At 40.5% G+C, this 13,282-nt stretch overlaps 1 protein-coding gene across 1 annotated transcript in view; it reads right to left on the bottom strand.

The window, feature by feature from the left end:
• Positions 1-12,931, bottom strand: part of SLCO4A1 (solute carrier organic anion transporter family member 4A1) — a 40,144-nt gene extending 27,213 nt beyond the window's left edge. Inside the window, exons 1-3 of the mRNA XM_044661161.1 lie at positions 12,112-12,931; positions 7,959-8,049; positions 730-851 (exon numbers count right to left, since the gene is read on the bottom strand). Coding sequence (XP_044517096.1) covers positions 730-851; positions 7,959-8,049; positions 12,112-12,931 — 1,033 coding nt within the window. The remainder of the gene's footprint in view (positions 1-729; positions 852-7,958; positions 8,050-12,111) is intronic.
• Positions 12,932-13,282: the final 351 nt, after the last annotated feature.

Here is a 13,282-nt window from a genome sequence, read left to right as displayed (position 1 = left end):
AGGACTGGGTGACTTGAAGGTACAAGGAAGACGGGACTATGGAAATCAAGGTTCCCTCAATTTATCACCTTTGAGGTGCTCCTCAGATGCTTTAGAGACAGCAGAGCTTTAACAGCAGAGTTTTAGGGGCAAAATGCCAGAAAATGTGGAGTTTTTTGGAGGAGGAGGGTGTCTGAAGGAGGAAGGAATTATTCCCAGGTTTGTCCAACAGCCACCAGGGGGGGCCTGTCTGATGAATGAGAATAGGAGATGGAGGACAGATGGGCAGGTTAGAGATTAGGGCATGGAGGAAAGAAAATGTTTTAACCAGAGGCAAATTCCACAGTCACAACTGTACTTTCTTCCTTATTTGTATGTACTCATAAATCAGTTTACCATGAAGGAGAAGAACAGACCTGGGGTCTGCTAACTTGGAAAACAGAGAGGATAGCCACAAGCGACAAAGGTTTGGGTTCCCTTTGTGCACAATTTAGTAGCTGTTTGTCTTTTCTGGTCTTGACTTAAACATATTCAACTCTGGCAGCTCAGCTCAGCCTCCTGTATACACACGACTAATCCAGAACAATCATGTTAAAAATGAGACTTAAAAGACTTTTAGGGACCCATTGTTCCAATGGCAAAGGGGAAGGTAAGATCAAAAGTGTGAGCTGCCTGTCCCTGAACAGAATTCTTATTCCTGCCCAGAGACGCCTTATTACCTGAGAAAGAGTGGGAAAAGGAAGAGCCTACCTGGCAGTTGACGAGGATAGCCAAGGATGGGGATGGAAATGAGGAAGGCAGATGCGCCAGCCCCCAGGAATCCAATCCACCAGGCCCCAACCCACAGAGGGTTTTCGGTCGTTAGTTCAGTCCTGAGGGAGGTAGAGAAAAAGAAGGTGATGTTTCAAATCACTGTTTACCATAAATCCAGACAGAAATGGGCTAACCTTAGATTTGTGTCCCTTCTTCATATATTCTTCTTCTTCTTCTTTTTTTAAAAACTGTTACCTTCCGTCTTAGAGTCAATACTGTGTATTGGTTCCAAGGCAGAAGAGTGGTAAGGGTAGGCAATGGGGGTCAAGTGACTTGCCCAGGGTCACACAGCTGGGAAGTGTCTGAGGCCAGATTTGAACCTAGGACCTCCCATCTCTAGGCCTGGCTCTCAATCCACTGAGCTACCCAGCTGCCCCCTCATATATTCTTCTGATTATTCTGATTATTCTAGGTCATTATATGGGACTGATAAATATGCTCTTGATTCTGTTGTAAAAACGACAGCTGCTCTCACTCCTATGATGCCTGTGCAACAGACCTACACTTGGAAGGGACCATAGAAGCCATCTAATCCAATCCCCTTATTTTAAAGAGAAGGAAACTGAGGCCTGGAAAGGTTAAAGGACTTCTCTAAGGTCACATTGGTAGAAAATAGTTGAGGCGGGTTATGAGCACAGGTCTATTGAATACAAAATCATTGTTCTTTGAGTGGCATCCCACTGCCCCTTTGGTATAGTAGTTTATGAAGTCCTTTTTTCACAACCCTGTGAGGTAGCTTATATAAGTAACATCATCCTCATTTTATAGAGGAGGAAATTCAAACAGATGGAAGATTAGTTGGATAGATATAGGTAAACAGAGAGACAGGAAGATAAGCAGACAGCATCTATGAAATGTTTACTATATTTCGGGCATGGTGCTAAGTTCTGGAATACCAATAAAAGCAAGTAAGATTGTCCCTGTACCCAAGGAGCTTATATTCAAATGGAGAAAAGATTCTACATAAAGGGGATCTGGAAAAGAGGGGGTTATGTGCAGTGGCATAGCATAGAGCAGTCCAGGCTTTGCCCAAAGTCACACATCTAGTAAGGGATCTAAGAACTGGATTTCAAACTCAGGGCTCCAAAGCATTCACTCTTTCCACTTCATCTTGTGGCCTCTCAAGCAACCCTAATGATGAATTTGGGCACAATGCTTTTCTAACCAATGTGCCTAGAGTTCTAAGGATTAGTGTGAGGAACTATAGTAAGTTGATCTCTCTCCAAAGCAATCATAATGGGGCCCACAGATACCAGGCTTCCTATTTTGAGGTCTAGGATCAGCAGGCGTTCCATGGATGAGCAAATGCAGTGTATTCTATCCTCCGGTCATTAAAACTAAGACAGTTTAAATGAGATGAACAGATTGCATATCTCAGGCCTCATAAAATTTTCTGAGTCGGAGCAGAGAGGTTCAACTAGAACCAGTTGGAAGCTCGCAGCAAAAGGATCCTCACCAATTTAGTTGCAACATAAATTGAAAAAAAAATTTTCCAACTGACAATATAAAGGAGAAGAAAATTATTTGGAGGGATTTTGATCTAATTGGCAATTCAGTCTGCTATAGAAACTACTCAGAAGATCATAGTTAGAGCTGGGAGGGACTTTAGAGGTCTAACTTCTTCATTTTACAGATGGAGAAACTGAGGCCTAGAGAGATTAAATTACCCTAGATATTATACAACTAGTAAATGTCACAGGAAGGATTTGAACTCTGGTCTTCCTGACTCTAAGTCTCATACTCTATGTACTATACTACGATGCCTCTATGTCCAGATTCTGAGCTGTCCAGGACTCCCACATTGGCTTTCCACTCTGAGCTATCTGTTAAGATAGCAGGAGAGCTCCAGGTCTTTCCAGAAAAGGAAAACTGGAGGGGAGTAAGTACACAGGGCACAAGATCTTTAGAGTTAGTAGGGATTTTAGGAATCATTTGCTATATACTCCTTGAACATCCCAGGCTGTGATCACACACAACCAGTCTGCTGTAATTCCCTAAAATGGTAATAAGAGGGGCCATACAGCAGACTAGAAAACTTCTGGGGACGAAAGAAATCATCCAACGTGGGCAGGATGTGGGCATATCTTGCATAGTTTTGAAGGCTTCTTCAAGCTTCCTGGGTAAGGAACATTGCTATAATGCCTCCGATTTTACTGTTTCCCAACAAATGCAAAACAGCGAAAAGGAGAAATGAAATTCCAGTTACAGCAAGGGTTTTGTGAGGCATCCGCTATGCATTTTTGGTGTATACAATAATAGCAACATTTGATACACCTATTCTTTAATATGTAGCAAGATATTGGAATTTGTAACAGCTGTAAAGCTTTAGGAAGACCAAGGACAAGGAAGCCCATCTGTGGAAACATTTCAAGGTGTGGAAATGTCTGAAATGAGGCTCAGAAATAGAAACCAAATCCAACTAAGACAGCTTGGGAAAGGAAGATAGGATGAAGGAAAATGTTAGTAACTCACTGGAAACGAATGGAGTTTGATAATCGCAAATGACAACAACAAAATCATTCTAAGGAAAATTTCAATCTTTAGGAAAAGAGGCTATGTAAGGGTTCCTACTATCCCCTACCGAATCTACAGTGCTTCCCGCAACACACACCTTTTGGATCTTACAGAATGAAGAAGCCCTGCTGTGGGAACCCAGCTGATTCTTGTTATTTTACCAACTGATAATGATATTTAATTGTCTGTAATGAATGACCTAAGAGAGTAACCTAATGTTGAGTGATTTACCCAAGATCACAAAGTAGGTGTCAAAGGCAGAATTTGAATCCGGGTCTTCCTGGTTCCAAAGCTGATGATTAACTACCATGCTATGCTGCCTCTCATTTTGCCTTGTTGCTGGTGAGAATGCCCACCTCCTGCCCTTCCTCCTTTCCCCCTCCCTGCAGATAAAAACAAGACCTCTCATCAATAAGAGAAGAATTGCAAAAGAAAATGAAATTCCATTTTCAAGCAAAAAAAATGGAATGTCAATTGCCTACTAAAAATGATTTTATCAGCAGAATATCTCTTTCCAAAGAACTCTCAGACTGTGTCCCAGTACCACCACTGGGAAAGCATTTAACCCTCTGGTTCCTATTCATAAAGTGCTGCCACAAGTCTTTCTTCCTTGTGAGCCCTGGAAAACAACTGTGAAGTATAGTCATTACCTGTTTTGTAACTACAAAAGAGAACATAATTTGTAAAACTAGAACTCCTTGGCAAACAACATGTGCTTTGTTTGCATTCAAAGAAAGCATTAAAAAATTAGGGAAGGTATGGCTAGAGAAGTTTATCTGAAAAAAAGATATAAGACTATTAATGGACTGTAAGCTCACTATATCTATGGTATCATATGGTAGCCAAAATAATAGCTAGCATTTACAAATATTATCTCATTTTCCCTCTTTTCGACTCCGGGAAATAGGAGCCAAAATCACTCATATTTTTCAGATGAGGAAACTGAGATAGACAGAAGTAAATTGATTTGCTCAAGGCTGCATAGCTACGAGGTAAGGCAGAATTTGAATTCAGGTGTTTTTGACTCCAGGTTTAGCACTCTATCCATTGTGCCACCTGGCTGTCAAACCACAAAAAAAAGTTAACAAGATCTTTGGCTGTATGAAAATCAGTCAATCATGCATCTATTAAGTACTTCTATGACCCAGGAGCTATGCAAGAACTTGGGGCAGAAAGTAACAAAAAGACAAAAAAAAAATCATCCCTGATCTCAGGAAGCTTACATTATATTGAGAGAAAATAAATAGAGATATGAGCATAGATAGAATAAATACAAAATAAATGGAAAATGTTTCAACTATAAAGCAATTAGGGTCAGGAAGGTTAATCCAGAAAGGTTTCCTGTAGAAGGTGGTACTTGAGTTTCACCATGCAGAGAGGGAGAGATTCTATGGAGGTCAAAATGGTGTGCATGCCAGGCAGGGAGTATGGCCAGAACGTAGAGAGATAGGAGCTGGAGTATTGTGGTTATGGAAAAAGATGAGTTTAATTTGGCTGACTTGTAGTATGAGTGATATATGATAAGACTGGAAAAATTGATTGGCGACAGTTTGTAAAGGGCTTTAAAAGCCAAACTGTGGAGTGTATGCTTTATCCTAGAAGCAGTAGGGAGCCAATAGAGCTTATTTGAATAGGAGATTGACACGGTTGGATCTGCCCTTAAAGAAAATCAGTTTTGGCAGCTGTGTTAAGGCTGGATTGGAGTAGGGAGAAATTTGAAACAGGGAGACCAGTCATTGCTAGAGTTTAGGCAAGAGATTGGAGCCTGATATAAAGTGGTGGCTGTAGGTATAGAGAGAAGGGGTTAGATGTGTGAGATATGGAATTAATAATAATAAATTTGACAACTGATTGGATATGTAGGACAAAGGAAAGTCAGGAGTTTAATGCTGTAGCTATGGATCTGAGAAATTTTTTTTAATTTTTTAAAATTTTGAATATTTTCCCATATTTATGAATCTGAGAAATTGAGTGGTATCATTGACAGAAACAGACAAGTTTGGAAGGAAGGTATGTTTGTGGGAAAAGATGTGTCCAGTTGTGGACCTGAAGTGGAAAGAGGGATAGCATTTAGGATTATGGAGGTTTTAGGCCTACTCTATTCTACCCTAGTCGGACTACACATCTTGAGATTGTATTCAGTTCTGTCAATTTTTAGGAAGAATATTGATTAGTTAGAAATCAGCTAGAGAAGGGCAACCAGGATAATGAAGGATAATTGAGATTGTGTCAGATGAGAGTCTTCTGAAAGAAATGGAAATACCTAGACTTAGAGAGAAGTAGAAGGGAGAGTTGTCCTCAAGTATTAGAAGGACTGTCACATGAAAAAGGGTATAGACCTGCCCTGCTTAGCACCAGAACACAGAATGGGAGCAATGAGTGGAAGCTGCAAAGAAACATGAAGTGAAGAATCTTCCTAACCAATGGAGCTGTCCAACAGTAGAATGGACTTGGTAGGAAATGGATTCTCCTCCTTGTTGGAGGTCAAGTAAGGACTAGAGGGCTATATATTGGCTATGTTAGATGGAAGATTCTTGTTTAGGTATGGCTTTGACATAGGAGTGAGCTGAAGAAGTTCAGCCTGGCTCGAGAACTGATTTCTCATTCTGAGCATTTATACCTTGGAAATCAGCAAATGTTACAAATCAGGGCTCGATTTATTATTTTGTTGGCTGCCTACACTTAGGAAAGTGACAGAGAAAATGATCATGATGTAGATTAAAATTTAAAGTGTGTTATGGACACATCTTTTTGAGAACCAATTATTAAGCATTTACGAGCCCACCGCAGATTTGACCAGATTGTCTCTGAAGCTGCCAAGATCTGTAAATTCTTGTTCTAAATTTTTCTAGCTGCTTTTTTGGGGACACTGCAGCATATGACTGATAAACAGTTCTGACCTCATTAGATGCTTCCAGAATCCAAACTCTTAAGTGACCTTGACAGTCTATCCCCTTTTAGCACTTACCTAGGAAGTGTGATTCACACAAAGAATCATAGATCTAAAGCTAAAAGGGACCTCAGAGATTCACCTAGTCCAAACCCCTGATTTTGTCAAGCCAGCTAGGGGGCACAGGGAATAGAGTATTTGACTTGAAATCAGTAAGATCTGACTTCAAATTCTGCTTCAGACACTCAAAACTGTGTGACCATAGGCCAATCACTTTACTTATCTCAAACTCAGTTTCCTCAACTGAAAAATAGAGATAATAAAAGCACCTATCTTATAGGCTTTTGGAGGACAAAATCAGTACACCCACATGCACACTTGTATTGATGACTTCACAAATTTTCAAGTGCCATATAAATGCTTGCTATTTTATTAATTTCATTAATTACATTGTTGATATATTAATTATTAATATAAAATAAGATTTACATTATTAATAGAATTTACATAAAGGAAAAAGAGGTTAATGGAAGTTGATAGAATCAATATTATTAATGCTAACAATTTCTGTGATTACTTTTATGGTTGAGGAACTCAAAATGCACAGAGTAACTTGACCAAGGTCACAAGGATATTAAATGGCAGGACTGGTATTAAAACACATGTCTTTTAATTCTTTCCACAGTACTGTGCTTCCTCCCTATGTGCGAGATGGCTGTGGAGAGAGTTCTAGAGAGACCTATGATCAGGATTCATCCCTTCAAATGGATATAGAATAGCTGTGAGACTCAAGGAGCTGAACAAAATGACCACTGAGATGCCTACTAGCTCTGGGTCCTATGACTCCAAGGTTCCTGTGGGATGTGGCAGTCTGAGTTACCATAGATCAGTGTTGGCAAAGGTTTTCAAGTTTGTGTGCCCAAGCTGCCTGTGAGGTGGACCCCCACTCCCCTTCCTGCCCTACATTACCCCAGAGATCAGAGGGAGGGAGTGCTTACTTTGGGTGGCTGGATAGAGGGGTGGGACATGCAAAAAATGTCCTCAACTGTCCTCAGGAGCTGGGAAGAGGGGAAAGAGAGCAGCTCCCCCTGTACCAACTGGGCACACATGCCAATACTTCACCAATACTGCTATAGATACTCTCCTGTACAACTATAATTAGGGTTGGAAACCATCTCCAGCAAAGGGTATACAAGTAGACCTGATGTCACATAGAAAAAGTCACCATGGTATCCCATTAGAGAATCAGCAATGACGGGGCAGCTGGGAAGCTCAGTGGATTGAGAACCAGGCCTAGAGATGGGAGGTCCTAGGTTCAAATCTGGCTTCAGACACTTCCCAGCTGTGAGACCCTGGGCAAGTCACTTAACCCCCTTCCCATTCTTCTGCCTTGGAACCAATACACAGTATTGACTCCAAGATGGAAGGTAGGGATTTAAAAAAAAAAAGAATCAGCAATAATGTACACCATGGATAAAAATTTGGTCTCAGGTTCAGGAGCACTTGGGTTCAAATCCTACTTTTGACACATACTATCTATTTAGTTCAGGGCAAGCTATCTAACTTCACAGTGTTCCAGACAATTTCTAAGATTATAAATGACAAAGAAGGTGCCAAATTGCGCTGGTAGGGGGAGTTTCCCCATTACAAATTCTTTACAAAGAAATAACAGGGCCAGTCCCCCAAAATGATTCTCCCATATAATTAAGAATCAAATGTGTCTTTGAACCCAAATAGAACAAAACAATTCATGGCTACTTACGTTCTGCCAATTTCTGTGTAAATGTTCAGCAGTGCTCCTCCAATCAGGTAACCTGCTGCTGGGCCAAGAATTGCAGCTGTATAAAAAATTGCTGTTCAATAAACAAAAAGATCAATTAAATTGGGGGACTGCATATTTTACTTAAGGAATAATATTACCTAGATTGCACTGGATATCCCTGTATTTTCACCCCAATATAACTCCAGAAATTCTTCCTCACTAAAGCTCTGGATGACACATTTCTGACATATCTGAGATACATATAGTCTTTTTTTCTTACTTAAGGACTAAGAGGGTTTTGTGAAGGGAAAAGTGGAGGAGAAACTGACACATAATGTAGTAGAAAGAACACTGAATGCGAACCCAAGAGACTGGGTCCAAATCTTGGCTCTGCTAGTCAGACTCAGATTTTTAGATGTGGAAGGAACCTTGGATCATCTACTTGAAGCATCTAGGTGGTATGGCTAATAGTTGTCTGGACCTGGAGTGAGGAAGACCTGAGTTCAAATTTTGGCCTCATACTAGCTGTGTGACTGTAGGTAAATAACAATTTCTGTCTACCTCAGTTTCCCTACCTTTAAAATAGCACCTACCTCTCTGGATTGTTGTGAGGATCAAGTAAGAACATTTTTAAAGTGCCGGGCACAGCTCTCCTTCCTTCCTTCCTTCCTTCCTTCCTTCCTTCCTTCCTTCCTTCCTTCCTTCCTTCCTTCCTTCCTTCCTTCCTTCCTTCCTCCTTTATTTCCACCCTTCCTTCTTTCATTTCATGGATGACAAAAGTTATCTCAAGAGTTAGTAAACTCCTATCCACTGAAAGTTTTCAAACAAAGGCTGGATGAAAACTTGTAGGGTATGAAATAGAGGGGATTCAGATTTGGATACGAGTCAAGCAAGATGGTTTCTGAAGCTTCTGGAAAGCTTTTTTTTTATGATATGTAGGTATATTTTCCAAAATTGTTTCTTTGGTATCAGCTGTGAACTTCATCTAGAGTAGGGGTTGGCAACGTATGGCTCTCGAGCTATATCTGGCTCTACCTCCCGACCTGTCTGGGCAGAGCCCCAGGATGTGCCCTAGGATGTGCCCCAGGGGGCACATCAGCCCCCCCTCCCCGCCCCCCTCGCGCCTTCTGCCTCCATCCTCTTCCTTCTACAGGCATTTATGGCTCTCACAGCCAAAAAAGTTGCCGACCATTGATCTAGAGTATTCTCCCCATTGAAAATGTTGTCTTGCTAAGTATTTTTTGGGGAAAAGAGTTGCATGGTGCAAAAGAAGTCCAGATTTGGAATTTGGTGATTTAAGTTCAAATCTGTACCATACCCTGTACTCCCTGTGTGACCCAAAGTAAGTCACTTCAGTTATCTTTTAGTTTCTCCAGCTCTAAAATGAGGACCATTTGAATTTGATGACCTTGTAGATCTCTTCTATCTCTAAATCTATAATCCTTTCCATGCTAGGCTGGGTCATATGTATCTCAACACTTTCCTCAGAAATAGAGGTCTAGGAAGAGCTTCTTGGAGGCGTAATGATGAAATAGTCTTAAGCATTAACTCCTAGATAAGGGACAGACCTATATACCCACTAATCAAGTGAGGCCATTAAATCACAAGAGAACAATTGAGTCATTTTGGTCAATGATGGGGGGGCCAAAGTTCAGTATTAACACTTGTCTCTGGTCTCATGAACAGACCTTGTGGCTGCTTCTGAATGGAATTAGGAATTTCTTTACTGACCCACCCCTGAAATAAATTTATCAAAGTTTCTCAGTTGAGCATTGTAAACTAGAAATCTAATAGAAATGATAGTTTGGAATTCTTCTCTATCTGGCATATCAATGACTCAATTCATCTGAAGCCGAATTCAGCTGTTTGAAATTCAGATAATAATATCTCCAGTTCACTCTTTGGAAAGAAGTTAGAAATTTCAAGATTCTTCCAACATTCACAATGTTAATACTTTCTACATAAAGATGAAGTTACAAAGCTACTTGGAATAGATGCTCTGCATTTTCATTTCATTAATGGTGATGGTTTTATACCACGTTTAATTCTTGTGATCATGCCGTTCTCTCTTCAACTTACATATTTATGGGGGTCTAGAAGGGCAACAGAGAGAATTGGATAGCTGACTAAGTTCATGGATACATTTCATACATTTCCTCATATGCCAAGTCAGAAAATCCATTGCTGTCTTACTTATAAAAGTAGCTTCTGAGGCAGCTGGGTAGTTCAGTGGACAGAGAACCAGTCCTGGAGATGGGCTTTAGATACTTCCTAGTTGTGTGACCCTGGGCAAGTCACTGAATTCTGATTGCCTAGCCATTCCTGCTCTTTTGCCTTAGAACCAATATTTAATATTGATTCTAAGACTAAAAATAAGGGTTTGTTTAATAATTAAAATGAAAAAAATAAAAATAGCTTCTGCAGTTCTCACCTATGAATAGAAATGGAGGAAAAAAATCTCATTTATACGCAAATTTATACACATAAAGCGTGTGCTGATAAATGTGTAACTATTGACTCTTTGTAAAAAAAGTATGCATACCACATTTTATGAGTTTAATCTGCATTATTAACATTTTATCCATCACTTTCTTAAGTCAAAACAATAATCAAACCCTAATTTGAAAGTTTTGCCAATTTTTGAGAAATAAATAAAGGCTTGCTTTGAAATTTTAATAACTGACTCTACAGTACAAGCTGATTCCAGCATAAACCATACATATGTATATGCATATGCATGCCACACTGCCTCTTAAGTAAGTTACGCACACACAGATACAATCTTATATATAGATAAGAGGCAAGTGAAATAAAGGATAGAGCCAACCTCAGAGTAAGGACAACCTGGGTTCAAGCCCCCCTTTTTTTTATTTAGAGATACAAATGGGTTGGGTAACTTTGGGCAAGTCATTTAATTTCTCAGTGCCCCAGTTAGCTTCTTAAAACTAACCTGCAATGTTCGAGGGAGTTTCCTTGATGGGAGTTTCACCTATGAACTCACATGTCAGGTGCAAATCCATATTGCTCTGAATTGCGTGAGTAGAGAGAGTATCACCCTGGAAGTTCCCTAAACCTATCAAATCACAAGTCCTGAAATAAATATTCTGGGAAAGTCCCCACAGTAAAACTCTATATTGAATCAACTCAATAATTGTCTTCAATATATCAACATAGAGAATTGCCTGGGGCAAGAGTGGAATAAGTGTTTTGCCGGTGGGTGGTCGGTGGTCTCTCAGCTAGTAGCAGAGAAAGGACTTGAACTGGCAGGCTTCTTGAATCTGAGGTTCAGAGTCCATGTATAGGTTTTAGGGGATCCATGAATTTGGATAGGAAAATACTTACACCTTATCTTCGCTGACCTCTAACCAATACTGTGCATTTCCTGTAATTATTTAAAAACATTATTTTGAAAATGGGTCTAAAGTTTAAGTCGAAAGGGGGTTTTGTGGAGGACAGCTAGGTGACTCAGTGGATTGAGATCCTGGCCCAGAGACAGGAGGTCCTGGGTTCAAATATGGCCTCAGACACTTCCTAGCTGTGTGACCCTGGGCAAGTCACTTAACCCCCATTGCCTAGCCCTTACCTCTCTTCTGCTTTGGAACCTATACCCAGTATTGATACCAAGATGGAAGGTAGGGGTTAAAAAATAAATAAAGGGGGGTTTCATGACCCAGAAAGGTTAAGAACCCTCTGCACTTTGCAATGTGCTTTCCTATCCATTTGCAAACCTTAAAAAGGACACAGCCCTGTATCGAACTGACTATATTTTTTCAATTATACAGCAAATTGTAGATAATGAATCATAATTTAGGATTTCACCCTCATCCATCTCCTCAACACAGCCAAAGAGAGGTTAAATTTTTACACTTGCCTGTCTTTTTTCCCTCCTCTCACTGGTATATTTCCCAGCTATCAGAACCAACTTAATACTTAATCGAATCAAAATGACGACTTGTTAGCAGGGCCTGTCTCTGCTAAGTACAACATTTTATTAGTTGTACACACAGGTACACACACACACACATACAAATATTCATTGCATCTCATTTGGGAATAGTTCACTTTCCATTTTAAGAGAGCTGAAGTGTCTATATACACCGAGTACGCTGAATAAACAAAAGAAAGGTTTACATCGATTGGCTATCATACTTACCAATGTAGACCGGAGAGTAGTTCGACTTGACATTTTCATCTAGATAGGTCACTCCCAGAGTGTACAGTGGTGTTGCACCAATCCCATGAAGGAACTGCCCAAGCATAAAGACAAATCTGTAGTTGGAGAGGCTCGAGGACCTTTCTGTACAGGATACATTTTGATTTGAGCCACATGTTCCAAACTCTTCTGAGAAGTTCACTTCATAGTGACCAGTGGTAAACTGAGGCAAAGCAAACACAATGGAGCCAAGCCCCATTACCAAAACCCCCCACCCAAGCCACCTCGGTTTGTGTCCAGTGCCCCCAAAGTAGCTGACAAAGGTCAGGCAGGCACAAGCCGCTATGTCATACGAACTAGCAATAAGCCCACTCTGGTAACTGTGGAGATCATAGCGACGTTCTATAGAGGTGATCACTGTGTTGATGAAGCCATTCACTGTCATCCCCTGCAGAAAGGAGGCCATACAGAGGAAAAAGAGGATTCCTTTGGGTGTATTGAAAAACTGTAAACAGTCAGGAGCGAAAGCCCCCCAGCCACAGGCAATGTTTTCTCCGTTTGCAGACACATATTTGACTTCTTCACTGCAAGGGCTAGATTTGCCTGATGTGGCATTGCAGAGGGGCTGGATGCAGGAGTCTAAAGGGCTGTTTGCATTGGAAAGTAAAGTGCCATTGCTCAAGGGTGTGTGACATAGCTCTTTTGTGCCAGGAGATTCAACGTCAAATCCATTCTCAACTGGAGTGGGGACGCTGGTAAAGACAAACGGCTGGGTTGAAATGAAGGTGTTTTCTCCCCTTGAATTTTGTGGCATTTCCATCAACAAGGGGATCTAGCCTTCCGTGTTCACAACAGTCTGCAAATGATTTGATTTCCAGAGATTTCTTTATTAAGAAAAGGTGGTGATAAGAGTAGTGATTAAGCTTTAAATATCCGATCCATGTGCTTCATCCTGTAATAAGAACATTTGGTTAGTGAACACCAAACTTATCATTATGTAGATCCATATTTCAGTAATTCCCCATCTCCTGACCCACAGAAACCCAAAACTCTAACTAAAGGCCCTTATTGCAAAAGTACTACAATTTGTAGCCAAACCATTAGGCCAAATGATGAGTCCCACTCTGCCGAAGTTGAGAGGTTGCATACCCACTGCTGTTTCCGAGTCTAT

This window comes from Gracilinanus agilis, chromosome 2 (genome assembly GCF_016433145.1).
Source record: "Gracilinanus agilis isolate LMUSP501 chromosome 2, AgileGrace, whole genome shotgun sequence".
NCBI classification, from domain to species: Eukaryota; Metazoa; Chordata; class Mammalia; order Didelphimorphia; family Didelphidae; genus Gracilinanus; species Gracilinanus agilis.
The sequence above is the reverse complement of the archived record's forward strand: the minus strand, read 5'-3'. Positions and strand labels throughout refer to the sequence as shown.